Source organism: Akanthomyces muscarius, chromosome 6, assembly GCF_028009165.1.
Source record: "Akanthomyces muscarius strain Ve6 chromosome 6, whole genome shotgun sequence".
Taxonomy (NCBI): Eukaryota; Fungi; Ascomycota; class Sordariomycetes; order Hypocreales; family Cordycipitaceae; genus Akanthomyces; species Akanthomyces muscarius.
In genome coordinates this window covers 2,647,517-2,663,368 of record NC_079246.1, presented here as the reverse complement: position 1 = coordinate 2,663,368, position 15,852 = coordinate 2,647,517, and the positions used below count along the sequence as shown (strand labels likewise).

The 15,852-nt window shown below is 54.2% G+C and overlaps 4 protein-coding genes across 4 annotated transcripts; all 4 read left to right on the top strand.

Moving 5' to 3' along the window:
- Positions 1-2,738: 2,738 nt before the first annotated feature.
- On the top strand, positions 2,739-4,048 carry LMH87_000932 (uncharacterized protein; the record flags this gene model as incomplete). Its single annotated transcript, XM_056198923.1, has 3 exons — positions 2,739-2,928; positions 3,008-3,146; positions 3,205-4,048. 3 exons carry the CDS (start codon positions 2,739-2,741, stop codon positions 4,046-4,048), a joined length of 1,173 nt encoding a protein of 390 aa, XP_056055822.1.
- Positions 4,049-5,744: 1,696 nt separating this feature from the next.
- Positions 5,745-6,862, top strand: LMH87_000931 (uncharacterized protein; the record flags this gene model as incomplete). Its single annotated transcript, XM_056198922.1, has 7 exons — positions 5,745-5,747; positions 5,807-5,845; positions 5,901-5,974; positions 6,472-6,500; positions 6,651-6,662; positions 6,724-6,727; positions 6,778-6,862. The coding sequence occupies 7 exons, from the start codon at positions 5,745-5,747 to the stop codon at positions 6,860-6,862; spliced, it is 246 nt and encodes an 81-aa protein (XP_056055821.1).
- Positions 6,863-8,052: 1,190 nt separating this feature from the next.
- LMH87_000930 (uncharacterized protein) lies at positions 8,053-9,175 on the top strand (the record flags this gene model as incomplete). Its single annotated transcript, XM_056198921.1, has 6 exons — positions 8,053-8,091; positions 8,152-8,166; positions 8,718-8,723; positions 8,778-8,802; positions 8,866-8,910; positions 9,009-9,175. 6 exons carry the CDS (start codon positions 8,053-8,055, stop codon positions 9,173-9,175), a joined length of 297 nt encoding a protein of 98 aa, XP_056055820.1.
- A 3,123-nt stretch (positions 9,176-12,298) lies between these two features.
- LMH87_000929 (uncharacterized protein) lies at positions 12,299-15,569 on the top strand (the record flags this gene model as incomplete). Its single annotated transcript, XM_056198920.1, has 7 exons — positions 12,299-12,694; positions 13,229-13,708; positions 13,772-14,029; positions 14,081-14,212; positions 14,264-15,268; positions 15,477-15,499; positions 15,557-15,569. 7 exons carry the CDS (start codon positions 12,299-12,301, stop codon positions 15,567-15,569), a joined length of 2,307 nt encoding a protein of 768 aa, XP_056055819.1.
- Between the last annotated feature and the right edge of the window lie 283 nt (positions 15,570-15,852).

The following is a 15,852-nucleotide window of genomic DNA, read 5'->3' as shown; positions in this document are numbered from 1 at the left end:
CAGCTGGCGATGGCGTTTTCTGTTGCTTTTTTCTGTTTCTTATCGACGACGCAGGGCTGAAGCGGCCAGCTGCACAGCATGGTCGCCGTAGTGGCTCCATACCTGCAAAATTGTTTAGACAGGGGACTGGCAGGTTCGGGCAGACTGCGCGTCCCGACGCGTCAGTGAATAGGTAAGGTACCTAGGTAAACAGAGCGGGCAAGTTACGTACTGGTAAGTAACGTCGACAGTGCACCACAACAGTCTTCCCCTTTGCTTGTGATTGACCAGCTTCAATGTGCCAGACCGAAATTGTTGAGTCGCCTGCAGGTGAGCGGCTGAATTAATGACTTATTGATTTTTTATTGTGGCTGGCTTTTTTTTTATGTGGGCAGCTGCATATTGAGCCGTCTTCAAATTGCATGGCCTTGTGCCTCCTCTTCTCCACGCTGCGAGCCCGCGTTCCCCCTCCTAACCCTTCTGTCAAATAGGCAAATCAGCACGCGACAGCGAAACCTGAAGACGATGACAGCTCCAGCTTGATCCATCTTCATCTTGCACAGTAGTCCATGCACGACAGCAACTAGGCTCAATCAGGCTGGGAGCAGGCAAGCGGTGCGTCCCTAGCCGCAGGTCCAGACCATCTAAATAGCATGTGGCGTTGCAGTCAAGTACCCCGGGAAATGAACCCATTCGAGACCTGGGGCTAGCTGACCTCGAACATGGGTTGGTTGATTGTAGCAATTCCCGGGGCCAGCTGCAAGGTGACAGTGGTTGGAACAGACAGGTCGTGAAATCGGCATTGAATGTGTCTGAACTCCATTGAATCCAGGGGTTGGGGCTTGTACCCCAGATTGCTGGCTTTGGTGAATGCACTGTTGTACACCTAATGATCGGTATAGGGTACTTCGGAAAAGCCAATTGCGCGGTCAAATGACGAGCATCAGATTCTTGTTTGGGGGGGTAATACCTTCAATGGCTTAACAGAAGTTACACATATCACTTGGTGACCTACAATTACAAATGGAAGAGGTGATAGTTGGATAACTGTGATAATGTCATGGCCTTCTTGGGCGTTGTGAGGTCTTTAGTTTCCAGTTTTGTGTTTGGTGTGTATGTGCATTCATCGAGCTTCAGCTGTAATTACTAGCACCACAAACGCACATTGACGGCACCAGTTGCCAGCCTGCTCTGTAGAGGCGAGAGCAAAACATGTACAAGGATACAACGACGACGTCTGTCACTAACGATCCATCTTCGTGTTGGAGATCATAACACGTACCAGTAAACGGACACGGGAAGGCTTGAACATCCTTTCCCACCCCGGTCCCACCACTCATGCCCGTACCCGTCCAACCGTCGTCCGAGGGTACCGATAGGGCGATGTATGGCACTATCATTCCGTCTATGCGCTGGCGCCGAAGATGGGCTGCAGGACGATCGGCATCTCTGGCATGTTCAAAGGAGAGTATTTGGGGTGGCAGCAATCCCGCTGATGGACTTGTTATACTTGCAAGTTGCTCGCGTGCTCAATCTTCGCGGCATCCCACTAGCGCGGTACCGGGAACAGCTTGCAGGTATGCTAGCCGGAGCGAGACACTTTTAGCGGATTGACTCGCAGTGGTGTGAACCGAGTGATGGGGGATGATGGGCAAAAGATGGACCTGGAAAAAGGAGTTATGGCTTCCTTTTCCTGCATGTTGGCTCCCGAGTAGCGCCTCTTGTCGAAGATTGTTACTGAGAGCGGAGGGGGAATGCCCACTGGCAATACGAGCACTGGCTTATTGCAGATGGGCACCGATCGGCAAAAGCAATTCAGACTTTTCTCGACGAACTAGCCAATAGCTAGCCTGGCTCATTGTGCCGCCGTCAAGCTCTGCCAGGTATGTCAGACGAATATCGAGGACGAATCTAGCAGCTAGGTACTTGTTTTAGACAAACAAAGCTTGGCCAGGTCCTGGTAGAGCAGAAGCAAAGACCTCGAAAGGAGCTTCTTGCCAAAGCGTGGTTCCAGGTTGGCCAATGATAGGGAGAAGGGAAAATCAGGTTTCTACCTAATCTGTAGCTGTGGCGGATAAGGACAAGCCATGAAATCAAGTCACACCTCATCAATGGGAATCAGAGGACGCATCATCCTTTTTCTTCTCTTCATTCGTGTCTTGTATTCCAGGTTGCTAGCGATTCAAGGCCCCTGCATCAGCCGATATTGGCATTGGAATTGCCCTTTTTGCAGTCTACAGCATTCGCGTTTGACACAGTGGACTCCACTAGCGAGACAACGAGCAGCAGCGCAAGAATCCATCCACGACGAGAAGCTTGCCACTAGCTCTGGCCGGGCAGTACCTGCATATCCACCAGAATACGGTTCGCTTCCAGGTACCTGCTGTCCTTCGCGCGCCTCCCCCACTGCAAATGACGCGCCCCCTTTAACCTCAAATAGCACCACTTTTTTTTCTGGCTCGCGGCCCTTGCTAGTTCCACAGGCTCAGCACCGTCTTCCGCCTACCAAGATTGGTCTTGTTCCCTCTCCTGATTATCGATTTCTTAATACCTGCCCTGTCCCGGTCACGCGACACTCCTACATCATCTTTTTATCTTCTTCTCCTTCCTGCTGTGTGGCTCAGAAAGTGTCGATTTGCTCCCCCCCCGAATCGAACTCTATCGCATCTGCAAACCGTCTTGTTCCGTAACAGAGATACTGCCCCTCGGCAATCGGATTTTTCTCGTCACTTCTACACATCACACGACAATCCGTCACAATGGCTTCTGCTGCCTCCGCCGCCAGCAAGCGCAAGAGAGCTGGTGTCGCCTCTCCCGAGAGCGCTGCACAGGCTGCTGCTGCCGAAGAAACCCCCAAGATTCAGAACGGTGGCCCTCAACCTAAGCGGCAGCGGGCCAACTCGGGACGAGCTGTCGAATCCCAGTCCGACGAGGACATTGCCGACTCTGGTTAGTAACAAATGACCCGATCGAGTGAATAAGGATGGGAAGATTCGAGAACGAGTGTCTAACAAGCTTGGCATCGCAGATAACGAAGAGATTGAGCTTACATCTCCCCCAATCGGCGAAATCATCCACCCCGCCGGTGGTTACCGAACCAACTCTCCTCCCGTTGGCCGGCCCGTCCGTGTCTACGCCGACGGTGTCTTTGATCTCTTCCATCTTGGGTACGATTTTTGCTCACTCTGTGCAACCCCAATAGCAGCATGCTAATTCCCAGCACAGTCATATGCGCCAGCTCGAGCAGGCCAAGAATGCTTTCCCCAACACGACCCTCGTTTGCGGTGTCACCGGCGACGTCGAGACACACAACCGCAAGGGCCTCACCGTCATGTCTGCCAAGGAGCGTGCCGAGTCGCTCCGCCATTGCAAGTGGGTTGACGAGGTGATTGAGGACTGCCCGTGGATCGTCACCCGTGAGTTCCTCGAGGAGCACCGTCTCGACTACGTTGCCCACGACGACCTCCCCTACGGCGCCGACGAGGGCGATGACATCTACCAGCCTATAAAGGAGGCTGGCAAGTTCCTCGTCACTCAGCGCACCGAGGGCGTCAGCACCACTGGCCTCATCACCAGAATCGTTCGCGACTACGAGAAGTACATCAGCCGTCAGTTCAAGCGTGGCACCTCTCGCCAGGAGCTCAACGTCAGCTGGCTCAAGAAGAACGAGCTTGATATCAAGCGCCACGTCCAGGAGCTTCGCGATAACATCACGAACAACTGGTCCAGCACTGGACAGGAGCTCAGCCGCGAACTGCGCCAGTTCTGGCCCACCAGCCGTCCTCAGAGCCCTGCCCGCTTCTCCCAGAGTACCAGCGACCTGGCCCGATCCCCCACGACCCCCGGCGGCTCCAACTCGAAAGAGTTTGTCACCGGATACGCTCTCGGCCTCGTTGGCGGTGTCCGCTCCTGGATGACCAAGAACCGCCGCACCGTGCGTGATGCCCGTCCACCTAGCGACGACGACTCGGAGGAGAGCGACGAGCAGGCTGCTAATGGCAGCCGCAAGGCTTCTCAGAGCCATATTATCTCTCCCACGCCAACCAAGCCTGCTGCCACCAAGGCTTAACTCATTGAACGACACAAAGGGCATATGCCCGATACAACACCGTCTGGATGAGGCGACCACGGATTTGTCGACAGCTCGTTCAGCTTCTTGTTTTTGCTCGTTCAGCTCCTTGTTTTTTATCACTTAAGCAATGATTATTGCATACCTCCTATGTACTGGCATGGAATCGCCAGAACTGGAATTCTCACATTGCCATTGCCTACCCGGTAGCTCTAATGCCATTAGTGTATTGGGTTTAAGGTACTGCGGGCCTGCCATTCATACATGGAACCTTGTGCAGGCTTGCCGGGTTTCTTGTAACGCAGAGGGATGGGATGAGGCACATGTGCCGCTTTTATTCCTTTTTAATCTCATATGGGAAAGCTCACTCAAAAAGACGCTCTTTTAACCTATGAAGGGGATTTTTTTTATTGTCTGCGGAGTTTGAGGCGCCAAAACTTATTTAAGTTTTTTTTGTGTTTTTGGAGGAAATTGGTTTAACAGGTTTTAGTTTTGGTTTACCGAATGAATTTGAAGTCTTGTTTTGATCATTGTACGCTTCGTTTCACATGCAAAAATACACGGTTCAGGATCTGCTCTACTCTACCGTCTCCATTGTGACTCGTCAACATATAAACAGGCACCAAGATGTCTTGAACGGCACTGCCATGTTCAATAGAGGTACTCGACTCACGTATATACTCGTCTTTGCTCGATTTCTAATCACGACGGAGTCGTCGTTGGAGAGTGCTTGACTAGTATACCAACGGACAACCAGATCAGGTCGCCAAGTCTAGCGACTCGCAACGACGTTTGCTCCCCGAAAACCATAATGAATGCCAGGGTCTTGGACCAGGAGTCATTCTCACAACGTCTTTTTCTATATCTTTAAGAAACCCCAAGGTGAAAGAGGCAATGCCGGTCTGGCACTTTGGACTCGCCGGAAGAACCGGCAGATGGTGCAATTGGCGACATCACCGAACCTTGCCAGATGCCGTTGTCCCCCACGCCACTAATTGCCTTTTTTTCTCTCAATGGCACCGCTAAGTAGGACTCTCAACAGAAGCATGAAGCAAGAGATAGCCAGAACAAAATGGCTACGGGCCAAGGACTATAGCCGACACTGTCGTCGGCGGCGCATCGGCAAATGGCTTCCGTCTCACCCGACATCAACAAATTCACCTTTCCCAGGCTCAGCCCCGCGATTCGGGGCTTAGAACAAGTAGCTGGCAATAAAGTAATATAAGCTTCGTTCCCAATATTAAGCAGCCGAAATACCCTACGCAATTCTTCTCCGCATGGCGTCGGCCCCCCTTCCTCCCCACCTTGTCCAAGAGGCTTGGTCTAAAACGAAGCCAAGAAATAGCCCTTTGATTTTCCTTCAGCCGCATCAGTTAGTCCACCTGGGCGTGTGTCATGAAACAACCTGGGATAAACGAGCCGGTTATCATTGCCTTCTTTCGAGAAATGTAGATTAAATAAACATATATAGTCCGAAGCTCATAGTGCACAAGGCTGGCGCGCCTCCGCTGCTGGGCTGGCGGACAGTTCAGCCTTGCTTGCACCATCACTCATGTGACTGCCCGTCCCTCCCCTTCCCCGCGTCACACTCGTTCTTTTTTGCTAATGTAATTTACACCTTTCTTCTGAAAAGGGCATCATTCGTCAAATCTCGCAGTAAAACGGCACACAAGACAAAAAAAACCGGCTCGGGTAGATGGTGTGACACACGATGGTAGACACACTGAGCCAGTGGTTAGACCCAGCCCTCCATCACAGGTGGTGGAGGGGGGGTGTGAGTGCTTGGTGACTTCAGCTGTGAATAAGCGCCATTTCACTTGTAGCATGGAACAATGGCTGAAGCAAGCAACAGAGCGCGACAAACGGCCCATTCTCTCCACTTGAGGCCTTTATTTGGTGGCCCTCGAACCGTTCTGTGACAGTCTTGTACAGTGTACTTGGGATGAGCCTCGCCAACCAGACTCCGTCCCAGGTGGGCGCCTCTGGGTCCCGTTTGCGGCTGTTCGGAGACTTTCTGCTTTTGGTTCGTTCAGCCTCTCGGACGCCAGCCAGAGGGATAAATCAAGAGCTTCTGGTAGGGCAAAAAGAAGAAATATACGGAGCCGACTAGTGAACCCTCCCTCGGTCGTACTTTGTGCAAATGATACACCGTTCCCAAGGAGGGGCAGCGGCTTGTGGAAAGCCCTGGAAAGCGGGGGGGTTGGCAAGCCATCGCAGCCCATTTACACGGGCACGGCCGCCATATATCAGCCCATTGCTCATCGAACCGTGTAAGCAACAAAAGCGCTTCCTTTGCGACCGTTGGTCATGGATTGGGGGCCTTCTACTTTCTCGCATCGCCAGATTGGGGGGTTACATCCCGCTGCTTAGTTGAGTCTCCAAACTGACAGGGTAATCGGGGAGCAACATGGCACATCCTGCAGGGTGTGGGAAAGCAGAAAAGAGGCGCTTGGTAGGTTCTCCGAGCCTGATATGACATGGCCACCGAAAAAAAGTTGAGCGCAGCCGAATACGCCGAGGTGGTGGCTTAATACGCCCAGCTGAAAGCCAAGAAGTACTTCAATGGGAGCTGTTGTTAACGTTTCTGGTGTACCCGGGGTAGACACGGCGGCCCGTATTACCGATGTGAATCAATCTGCGCCGTTTGATTGCATTTTGTACGATATGAGCCGCAGTTAAGTAAAATTTTTCCAGTCATGCATCGCACTGACGCCCACTGACGTATAAAGTGCTGCCAACGCCTCCGCCACCATGCAGACTGGTCGGGTCCTTAAGCGACGCCGAGTTCCAGTCACCAGAAATGAGCACATGTAGCGCCATTGACAATTGCGGGCGTTTATCACGGCCGGACTCGAGGTCACTTGAATCCTGACCGCCGCCCGCCGCAGGCCATGCAGCAATGAGGAGCAACATTGGCACGCGGGTCTTCATCTCCACAAACATGCCAATACCCGCCGAGACCGACATACGCGCCCGCCTTTAGCAAGCAGAAGCGGGGCAGAGTTATCATGGCTGAAATAAACGAGCAAGGAAAAAACTGTCTGGAGAGCCTTGATGACATCTTTGATGGGGACGCATAAGTTTTTGGGCATGAAACCATCATAGTGCCATTGCGTGGCAGAGTTGGCAAACCAGGAAGTCCGTCTGCCATGGACAAGACCGCTAGGCGGCATGGGATGTTGTTACTCATGCAGCCAAGTTATGGCCATCCAGCCGCATGGCCTAGGCTGCTTGGCCGATGACAAGTATGTCATCGGCTCGTGGCCGGAGTGGTTGGCGGATACAGCGTTGATGGCATATTGTGTCGGCAAGACATTTTGGAGACTGCAGCTGCCTAATACTTCGCAAATATTGATTGCTCCTAGCCGTCAAGAGGCTGCAGGGAGTTATTTGCCCGTAATAAGTGACGAATATGCAGGCAAGTTAATGGCCAACTGGAGTGAGGCAGCGCAGGCAATGCGGGGCTGTATGCGCAGTGTCATGGCGTGCTGCGACGCGGTGGTCGTTGTCTTCTGCAAGTTTTCTCCAAGTTTTCTGCAAGTTTGCTGCTAGCTGTTACTAGCTGCTGCAAGCTGGCTGCATAGGCTGAGATGGGCGCTCGCGACGGATAGTAATTTCCTGCCCTTTGCAGTCACCATACGCCGTTAGCGATGCGATTGCGTTTGTCCACTCCAGGCGTGGCGTCAGCGCAGCTTTTGTTACAGCTCAGAAAACTCGTTTACTTACAGGCGGAGACCAAGCTGCGGCTTGGTTTGCTGTTGTGCGGATCCCGACAGTCCGGTGCTGGAGCCCGAACCAGCTAGCCGACCACGACACATCAGCTTGTCTGGCTGAGAAATCCTTCGTGAATGAGGGTGTGGCTGCCAATTTGCTGGTGCAAGGACAAATACTAGCATGTAGAAGCGAGGCCATTCTTGTTCACATCGACGGACACTTTCCTCGATGCAGCCCGGCTAGATGATGGCCCAAATAAGAGGGTCTCCAAGCAGGTTCCCTAATGTCCGATGATGACCCCCGGCCGAGGCCTGCGTCTTGCATTGCAGGTGCGAGTTCCTTCGTGCTCGAGCTCTACATGAGTAACTGACGTATTCTTGTGTAACCAGCAAAATTTGACGCCAGTATGCTGCAGCGAGGAGACAGGCAAATGAGCTCCATGAGGGCGGACCTGGCCCTTGGAGCAAAAAGAGTGGCGGTCAGCGCCGTCGCACCGCAGTGTGTGACAGGCAACCCATCCGGGCAGTTTGGCGACTCAGATGGAGCGAGCGGTGCGGGCGTCAGGTATTAACGAGGTTGAAAGGGAGCGAGTGAGTCGGTTTGGCAGATGCTGTGGCTCCTCCCGGGGGTCAAGGGCGCATGCTGCAGAGCCTCGTGGCTCAGAGTGATGCTCATCCCCACACCAAAAAGAGCAACAGACCGGGCTCTGGAGCTGGCGGGATATGTGACTCGTCTACATGGGCAAGTCGGAGGAGGGCTGCCTCGACTAGCAGGACATGGCTGCGTCACGAGGCGCGAACGGGGGCGGACAGAGCAGAGCTTTGGGGGCGACGGGCTTATGCGTGCTGGTCGCTGCGTGCGTGCTTCATCTTGATTCGGCTGCCGATCTCTGACTTGCATTTGTCCGAGGGCAAAAAAGGCTGGACGAGGCGTCAAGTTGGCACAGGCTTGATAGGGCCCGGTACAATGTTTGCTGCTCCGTGGAGGCGACTAGGACTAACTAACAAGCAGCTAGGTCAGCACGCCATTGAACAAGTCATGTACTTGTAGCAGTGATGCTCTTCCTGGACATGACAGTTCGGCTAACTGTGGTGCGCGAGCAGGTTGGTTGGGTCTGGGGTTAGTTAGCGGTGTGATGGATGTACTCAGTACGTTACTGCCTTTGAGAGAATGGATGCAGCCCGTCGCTGCTTGGCAAGCGGCAACGAGCAGTAGGAAGATACCTCAACTAAAACATCTGGTACAGGCAGGCAACAGGGATGGCCGCTCAGCGGCGCGCACCTGGTCGGGTTAGGCAGGCCGTTAGCCATAGGGCCCCCAGTGGAGAGCGGCGCCGAGCTAGCAGCGCTGCGACGCTTTTTTTTGCCCAATCCGGCATGCTCCAGGGTCAGCCCGGGCCAGCCACAGCAGTGAGACCTGAGCAAAAGACTGCAGCACACTGCAGGCCGTTTCGACGCTAAAAAGCGGCGACGCAACGCTACGCAAACCAACTCGCCGGCGTGGTGTTGAGAATGCAACCAAGGGGTGCCAGGCTGTCGTCTGGAGTGGGCGCGATGGACACGACTCCAGCAGCCTCGTCTGCCCGCCTCCACAGGGAGCCATTGTCGCCGAGGGGGGGGGGTTTGGCTTTGTTCTTGCCAAGTGCAGGGTTTGAGCTCGAGGTGCTGAGCGCCAAGCCCCAGGTGTGCCGCCTCATTGCCTGCCCCAGTGGTTCTTGACAGTTTGCCTAGGTAGGCACCTAAGGTAGGTAGGTAGGCACCTGGCTGAATAGGTACCTACCTAGGCTGATGATACTGTTACGGTGTTACCACAAAGAACTACGTCCTGTGATTTTTATTATGTCCTTCAGAGGCACAGTGTGTATTTAAATGCTGAGATTTGCCGTGGGATTGCTTCATAAAAGGCCATCATCTTTGCACCGGGTGAGAGAGAAGTGGCCAGCCATGTCACTCATCACTTTGTTCTCTGATACTCGTAGCGCTGCACAGTCGATGCGATATGACTACCTATTAACTGCCTCGAAATCACCTCAGGCCCCTCGCTTATTACCCAGCTTGCCGTGCTGGTTGGTGGGTTTTATTTTCCACGTCCAGCTCCGCCATCAGGTGCGCGGGTTTGCCTATGATGCTGAAAGACCATGCGGCGCCGGGAGCGGGAGCCACCCCGAACCAGGCTGGCTGGCTGGCTGGCTTCTAGACTCGGCGCTGGACACAGCGGGCGAAATAACTGGATTCGGCTGGCCAAAGACTGAATTGCCTGCCGCGCCGCCAGCTGCCTAACTTATCTGAGGTAGCTACCTCGTAACAAGCTTGCTCTGTGACGTGACCGGGCGTTCAGTGCCTGGGGTCATCTGTACCTAACAGCTGTTGGCACCTGAAGACTGGCTGCTCCAAATACCCTCGTTTGCGTGCGTTTGTGCCTATCGAACGTTTACACCTGGCAGATGAAAGCTTCTCATCCTCACCGCGCCATGTCGAAACTGCCCTGCAACTCCAGCCCTAGTGCCACGTCTCTAACGCAGCCTCCCGTTATCACGGGGATCATCAGCGACAATCCCTATATGATCCGCGTCCTTAGATCATCGCAACCGTGCGTGCATAGCAAGATCCGCCAACATTGGCCAGGGCGCTACGGATACATCAGACCGAGAGCCAGCGAGGCGATGAGAATACTACATTTTAACAATACTCGCACGCTGCATTTCTTCTTGGGGGGAGCTGCAACCCCCCGCCACTTGTTATCTCATCTCGCAGTCCTCGCTGCAGGGATGATGCATTTAATATGCAGAGAGTCCACACTGTCCATCCGGTTCGCAGATTTGCCGACGACCGACCAACATCTTCCAGCCAGCCCATGCAGATTGCCTGTGCGGCTTGCATGGCGCTGCTCAGTAGCTCCATAACGCTTGTTCTGCACCAGCCTGACTCGTCCAGGACCCGGAATAGCGTGCAGCAGAAATCCGTCACACTCACATCCTCCAGGTCATATGTACGAGGTGCTGCGGACGCCATCCCACCAGCACATCCCACCCTGCTACGCCCCTGTCAGCCAGACTTCGACCTGGCGAACGAACGCCTGGTACTCTATCCGTGGCCAGCGCCGCTCGTCACCCATGATCAGTCTGAGCCACCAGCGCAATCTCTTTCAGGCTGCTACGACAATCAGTCTTCCCGCTGTCAGAACTACTGGCATGAAGTAATCAGCTTGCCCGGACACAGTCCGGCTGGTGTTGCTGGCCGTCAAGGCTGGCCGACTCAGCCAACCAGCAAACCAGTCGTCAGCCAAGCTGCCACACCACGACAAACTCGCAGCGCGATTGCGGGTTGTGCCCACCAACCAAGCCCAGCGTGGGTGTGCGCCCAGCGCGCGCGTCAAGCTCCCCTTCCCAACTAGTCAATTATCAACTAATCTTGCCGGGCTACGGATGCTCTCGACACGGGAGGCATCACACCCCTCAACACCGCCCGACCAAGTGCCATCTATTACACCGTTCGCTTCTCCAAGCGGCTCGCTCCAGCTCCTCTCCGTCGCCGGCAAGACCACGCTCCATCCCAACGTCTCCCGTGCTCGCAACGGTTCGCCTAGATGACCTTGTTGGTAGGGCTAGTCAACACGTGGTGGGCTCTTCTCAGACGAGGCTTCCAGCTTTGGCGTGCCATGTCCACACCTGCCACACCACACCAACTTCCTCTCACCCTCTCACCCTGGCTTTTGGGGGTGTTTCGTGTCCACGGTGCTTCTCCCCACTCAACTTTGCCAAAGCTATCCCTGTCCGTTTCCTCGGCCTTTGTCACTGGTACACAGCCATGTTCGTTGGCTGGCTGGCTCGCTCCAGTCGCTCCCATCGCGCCGCGGTCTGCGCGCACCCCGCTGCCCGCTGGCGCCCATTGTGGCTGCCCGCGCTGACGCTCTTCATACGTCAAGTCACTGCCACACCCAAGGATTCTGGGGTTTGCCTGGCGCCGCCGCCAATGTATCCTGTACATGGAGACCATGCCTCAGCTCTCGCTAACATGTCCAAATGGACGTGGGTCACGGCGGTTCCATACGCCTTCGCTGGGAATTCTAGCTAACACCGCAACTCTTCCTCCCTCCCTGCGTACTCAGCCTGGAATAACTTCTACTTCACCCATTTCTTGTAATCTTTAAACTCGTCGCGCTCCTCTGCTTTGTATCTCACCCAGCCCCTCCCCTCAGATGGCATTTGTGTACGACAGCGGTTCTGCTCTGTCACTACTCCTGCTACTAACACGCGGCTGACCCAACTTCTGTGTAACCAACGCTGTTTTGGCACGAGCCAACCTGCGAGCCGCCTTATTTTGGCCGCCAACCCAACAGGACCAACCAACGCAACATTTTCTTCTTACCAGTAAAAGCAGGTTGGCTTGCGATCACTGCTATCAAATATCCAGACGAACATCTGCTACCGTCTTTCGCTTTGGCTGGCAAAAAAGTTCCCGTTGGTAGCTGTCCTCGGGGCGCTCTCGCCGTTGGCATCTCATCGCCTCGATACTGGACTCTGTTGACTCGCTCAGCATGGCCAGCCTCAGGAACATCATGAATAGCGTCGATGACGACTCTCAGCCTCGCAGCTCGTCATCAAGAACAGTTCCGCATTCCTCGCCGCTGCCGGGTTCTAGCTATCCCACCTCGTCTGAATTGTCCATGCAGAACAACCCATCACCATCCGACTACTCTCGAGGTGCTTCTCCACACAGCACCTACTCACCTACCTCCGAGTCCTCTGCGCCTCGCCATCTTCAGCAACACCTCCCTGCCCCTGGTGTTCACCGGGAAAGCGGTAGCAACGAGTCCATGGGGTATTCGTATTCGCACGGACAGCCGTATGGCGCCGGCCACGACATGCGCCCGATGATGCCAGGCAGCAGCATGGGTGAGCCTGGCGTCAAGCTGACCCCAATTACTGGAAGGGTGAGTCGAGCGAAGAAGGGCGTCCCGGTGCATACATGCGAAATGTGCCGTCCGCCAAAAACATTCACGCGCGCCGAGCATTTGCGACGACATCAGCTCAGCCACCAACCGCCCGACTTGGCTTGCAGTGTCCCCGGGTGCAATAAAGTCTTCCATCGTAAAGACTTGTTAGAGAGGCATCAGCAGCGACATGAGCAGGACGAACGGCTGGCATCAGAGGACCCACGACTTCACGGTTCTTCCCACCGAAGACAAGGCCAGAGCTTTGATGGCTCTTCGCCATCCAGGTCAATGCAACTGGGCTCCTACGGCGCGCCAAATTCCTCCCACAGCCCCATCTCGAGCACACCAAGACACGATGCATCTGGGCACAGCCCCTGGAGCTCTGCCAGCCGACCTTTTGGCCACACATTGCCCCCGCCGAGGATTTCCGCCAGCCCGCAGCAATACTATGCGCAGAGCCCTCAAAGCCGCTATTCTGCTGACTCGACGCCCCAATCGCTAGAAGCTCCCCTCCCGAGTAATATTACACAGCATGCGGTCAGTGTCGTGAATAGTGCCAATCAGAAGACACCAGAACCCGGCCACGACTTCTACATGTCCGATGGCGACCAATCCAATAGCCCGGGCAAACATTCATCTGCGACGGGGAGCTCATACTCCACGCCATCTGACAGTTCAAACGACCGATCCAAGCGCGCGAGATCCTCCAGTACCGATCGAAATTCTTCGACGGCCCAGTCTGCGGCATCGCCAAATGTACAATTCCACGCGGGAATAGGTGGCCCGACCAGCTATGATTTCGGCCTCAATGCATCTTCTATTGGCTTTTCTATGACGAGGCAAAGCATGCGAGACTCATTTCCTATTTCTGGCTATGAGGAGGAGTCCATTATACCCGGAAAACCTCTCCTCGCAAACACGACCATTCGAGCACTGCCTGTGCCATTTGCTGCCGGCAGATCTGCTGGTGTTCTCATGGCCGCACCGCCAGCAATCTTCCAGGAACGGACGGTATCACCACAACTTTCAGTCACCCCCCCTGGTGTAAGATTCATTGACCATTTCGCGCCGCAGGGCATGCCGATTTTGCCGTTGAGTCAAACTGTTCGTGAGGCTGTGCCGGTCTACCTCGAGGTGTACTGGAACAAGGTGCATCCCATGTATCCGATCATCCATCGATTATCTTTCGAGAAGGCGCTCGAAAACATGTCCGATGCAACATATATTCTACAATGCGCTATGGCGGCTGTAGCAACACAGTTCCTTGGACATGAAGACCATCGAATCAACGGCAGCCAGCTTCACTTCCATGCGGCATGCAAACTTAAAACAGTAAGCATTAAAGTCCTTGAGTTATAGTTTGGCAATGCTTACGTGCACTAGGAATCCGGTACCGATCATTGGCCAATCCAAACAATGCAAGCTGTGCTTCTCTCAGAGTATTATCTGCGCTTCCGGGGACGCGACAAAGATGCTTTCCAAACCTCCGACCTATTCACACTTCTCTACCAAAAGGTACGCTATAGGCCCGTATATTCCTTATGGCTAGACTAATCAATAAAACAGGCTAATCATCAAGTTTCGCTACTCTCGGAAAATGCAGTCTTTGGCCGACCAGATACGTGGGAAGCATGGGTCGAAGACGAAGCCCACCGACGGCTCCTCGCTTCTTGCTTCTTACTCGACATCCACTGCATGCGCTACTTTGAACGTGCACCCGTGGCTGTTTTAGGACTGGACTATTCATCGCCTAGTACTTTGGCTATCCCTCTTAGTGCTAACACCACCAAGCTTTGGGAAGCCTCCAGTCTGGAGTCATGGTCCAAGCTGAATCCTCAGTGTCCACGAGTCAGCGTTGGAATGGCAATTGCGCAAGGATACAAACCGCTGGACATCCAAGAGTCTTCACCATTTGATGCGTCGGTCCTTCTTGCGGCGTATTCTTTGCAGTTTCCCGCACGACAAAACCCAACCCGCCTCGACTTGATTCAAGACCTCTCCGGAGTCGACATTAGCCAGATGAATGTCTTAAACTTGTTTGCGCACTCGGCTGTCGCCAACACTTACTTGGCTCTCCATTTTACCCCCTTGCATGTCGCCCTTTCTGTATCGGGCGACAGCTGGGTGTTCAACAAGAAGGTTCTTCGTCTGGCGGCCTTCACACAGCACCAGAGCCAACTTTCCCGATGGCGCGACTCTGGAAGCTCGGCTGTCGCTGCCGCGTTTGCTGCTCGAGCTCTTGTTGCGTTCCTTGGTCTCGGACCTAATGATAACGGGAATGGGACGGCGTCCACTTCTCCTTGCAACGATATTTCTGATTTCTGGGGAATTTATGTTTGTGCCCTCATCTGCTGGGCTTTCGGACATGTTGGTCGGGATGGAAGCGGCGCGTGGAATGATGGAAGCTCTCGGCCGGCCGCTCTCCAATGGCTGCAGAGCGCCGCCAAAATGCATCCGGCGCAGGTTCAGCGTCTTGCCGGTCGACGCAACGCGCAAGCCGTGGTGGGACTCGCACGCGAGGCTCTAGAGCGCGAGCACTTTGGTGGCCGCAGTATTCTAATTTCTGATGCGGTCAGTGTGCTGAGGAAGCTCGAGGACGGTGACGGCTGCAAACGATTCTAAAAAGAGGCGAGCGGTGATTTATAAGGGGCGGCTTTTTTTCTTTACAATATTTGTTTACGTGTTGCATTTCTTTCTTTTGTGGTTCTACAAGCCATCATTTGGCGAGGCATCTTGATTTTCCCCCTGCGTGCATTTTCCTCTTGGGTGGAATTCACAGCACACGTTTATAGACGGACCATGGCAAGCAAAGCCTTTCATGTTACGCGCTACGAGCTCTGATTAACGACTAGTATGAAGCAATGATGACTAAATTCCGTACGCGAAATGAGAGAACATGCTGGAAACCCATGAACAGAGAAGGCAGCAGTTGGCAGCGGTGTGATTTGGCCGTTTGCTGCCTCGGTAACTTAGCCGACGACCTCCGTTTGCCGTGGAGACCACCAAAGGAAGGCGCCTCTTCGAGCCAACAACGGGCAAGTCCTCACGGTCTGGAAGAAGGAACTCAGCACAGCGGGAAACGGGTTTATAAACAGCTCGCCCTCGTCCTGATCTCATTTTCTCTTCTTCCATTCTACAACATCCATTCTCGTGCT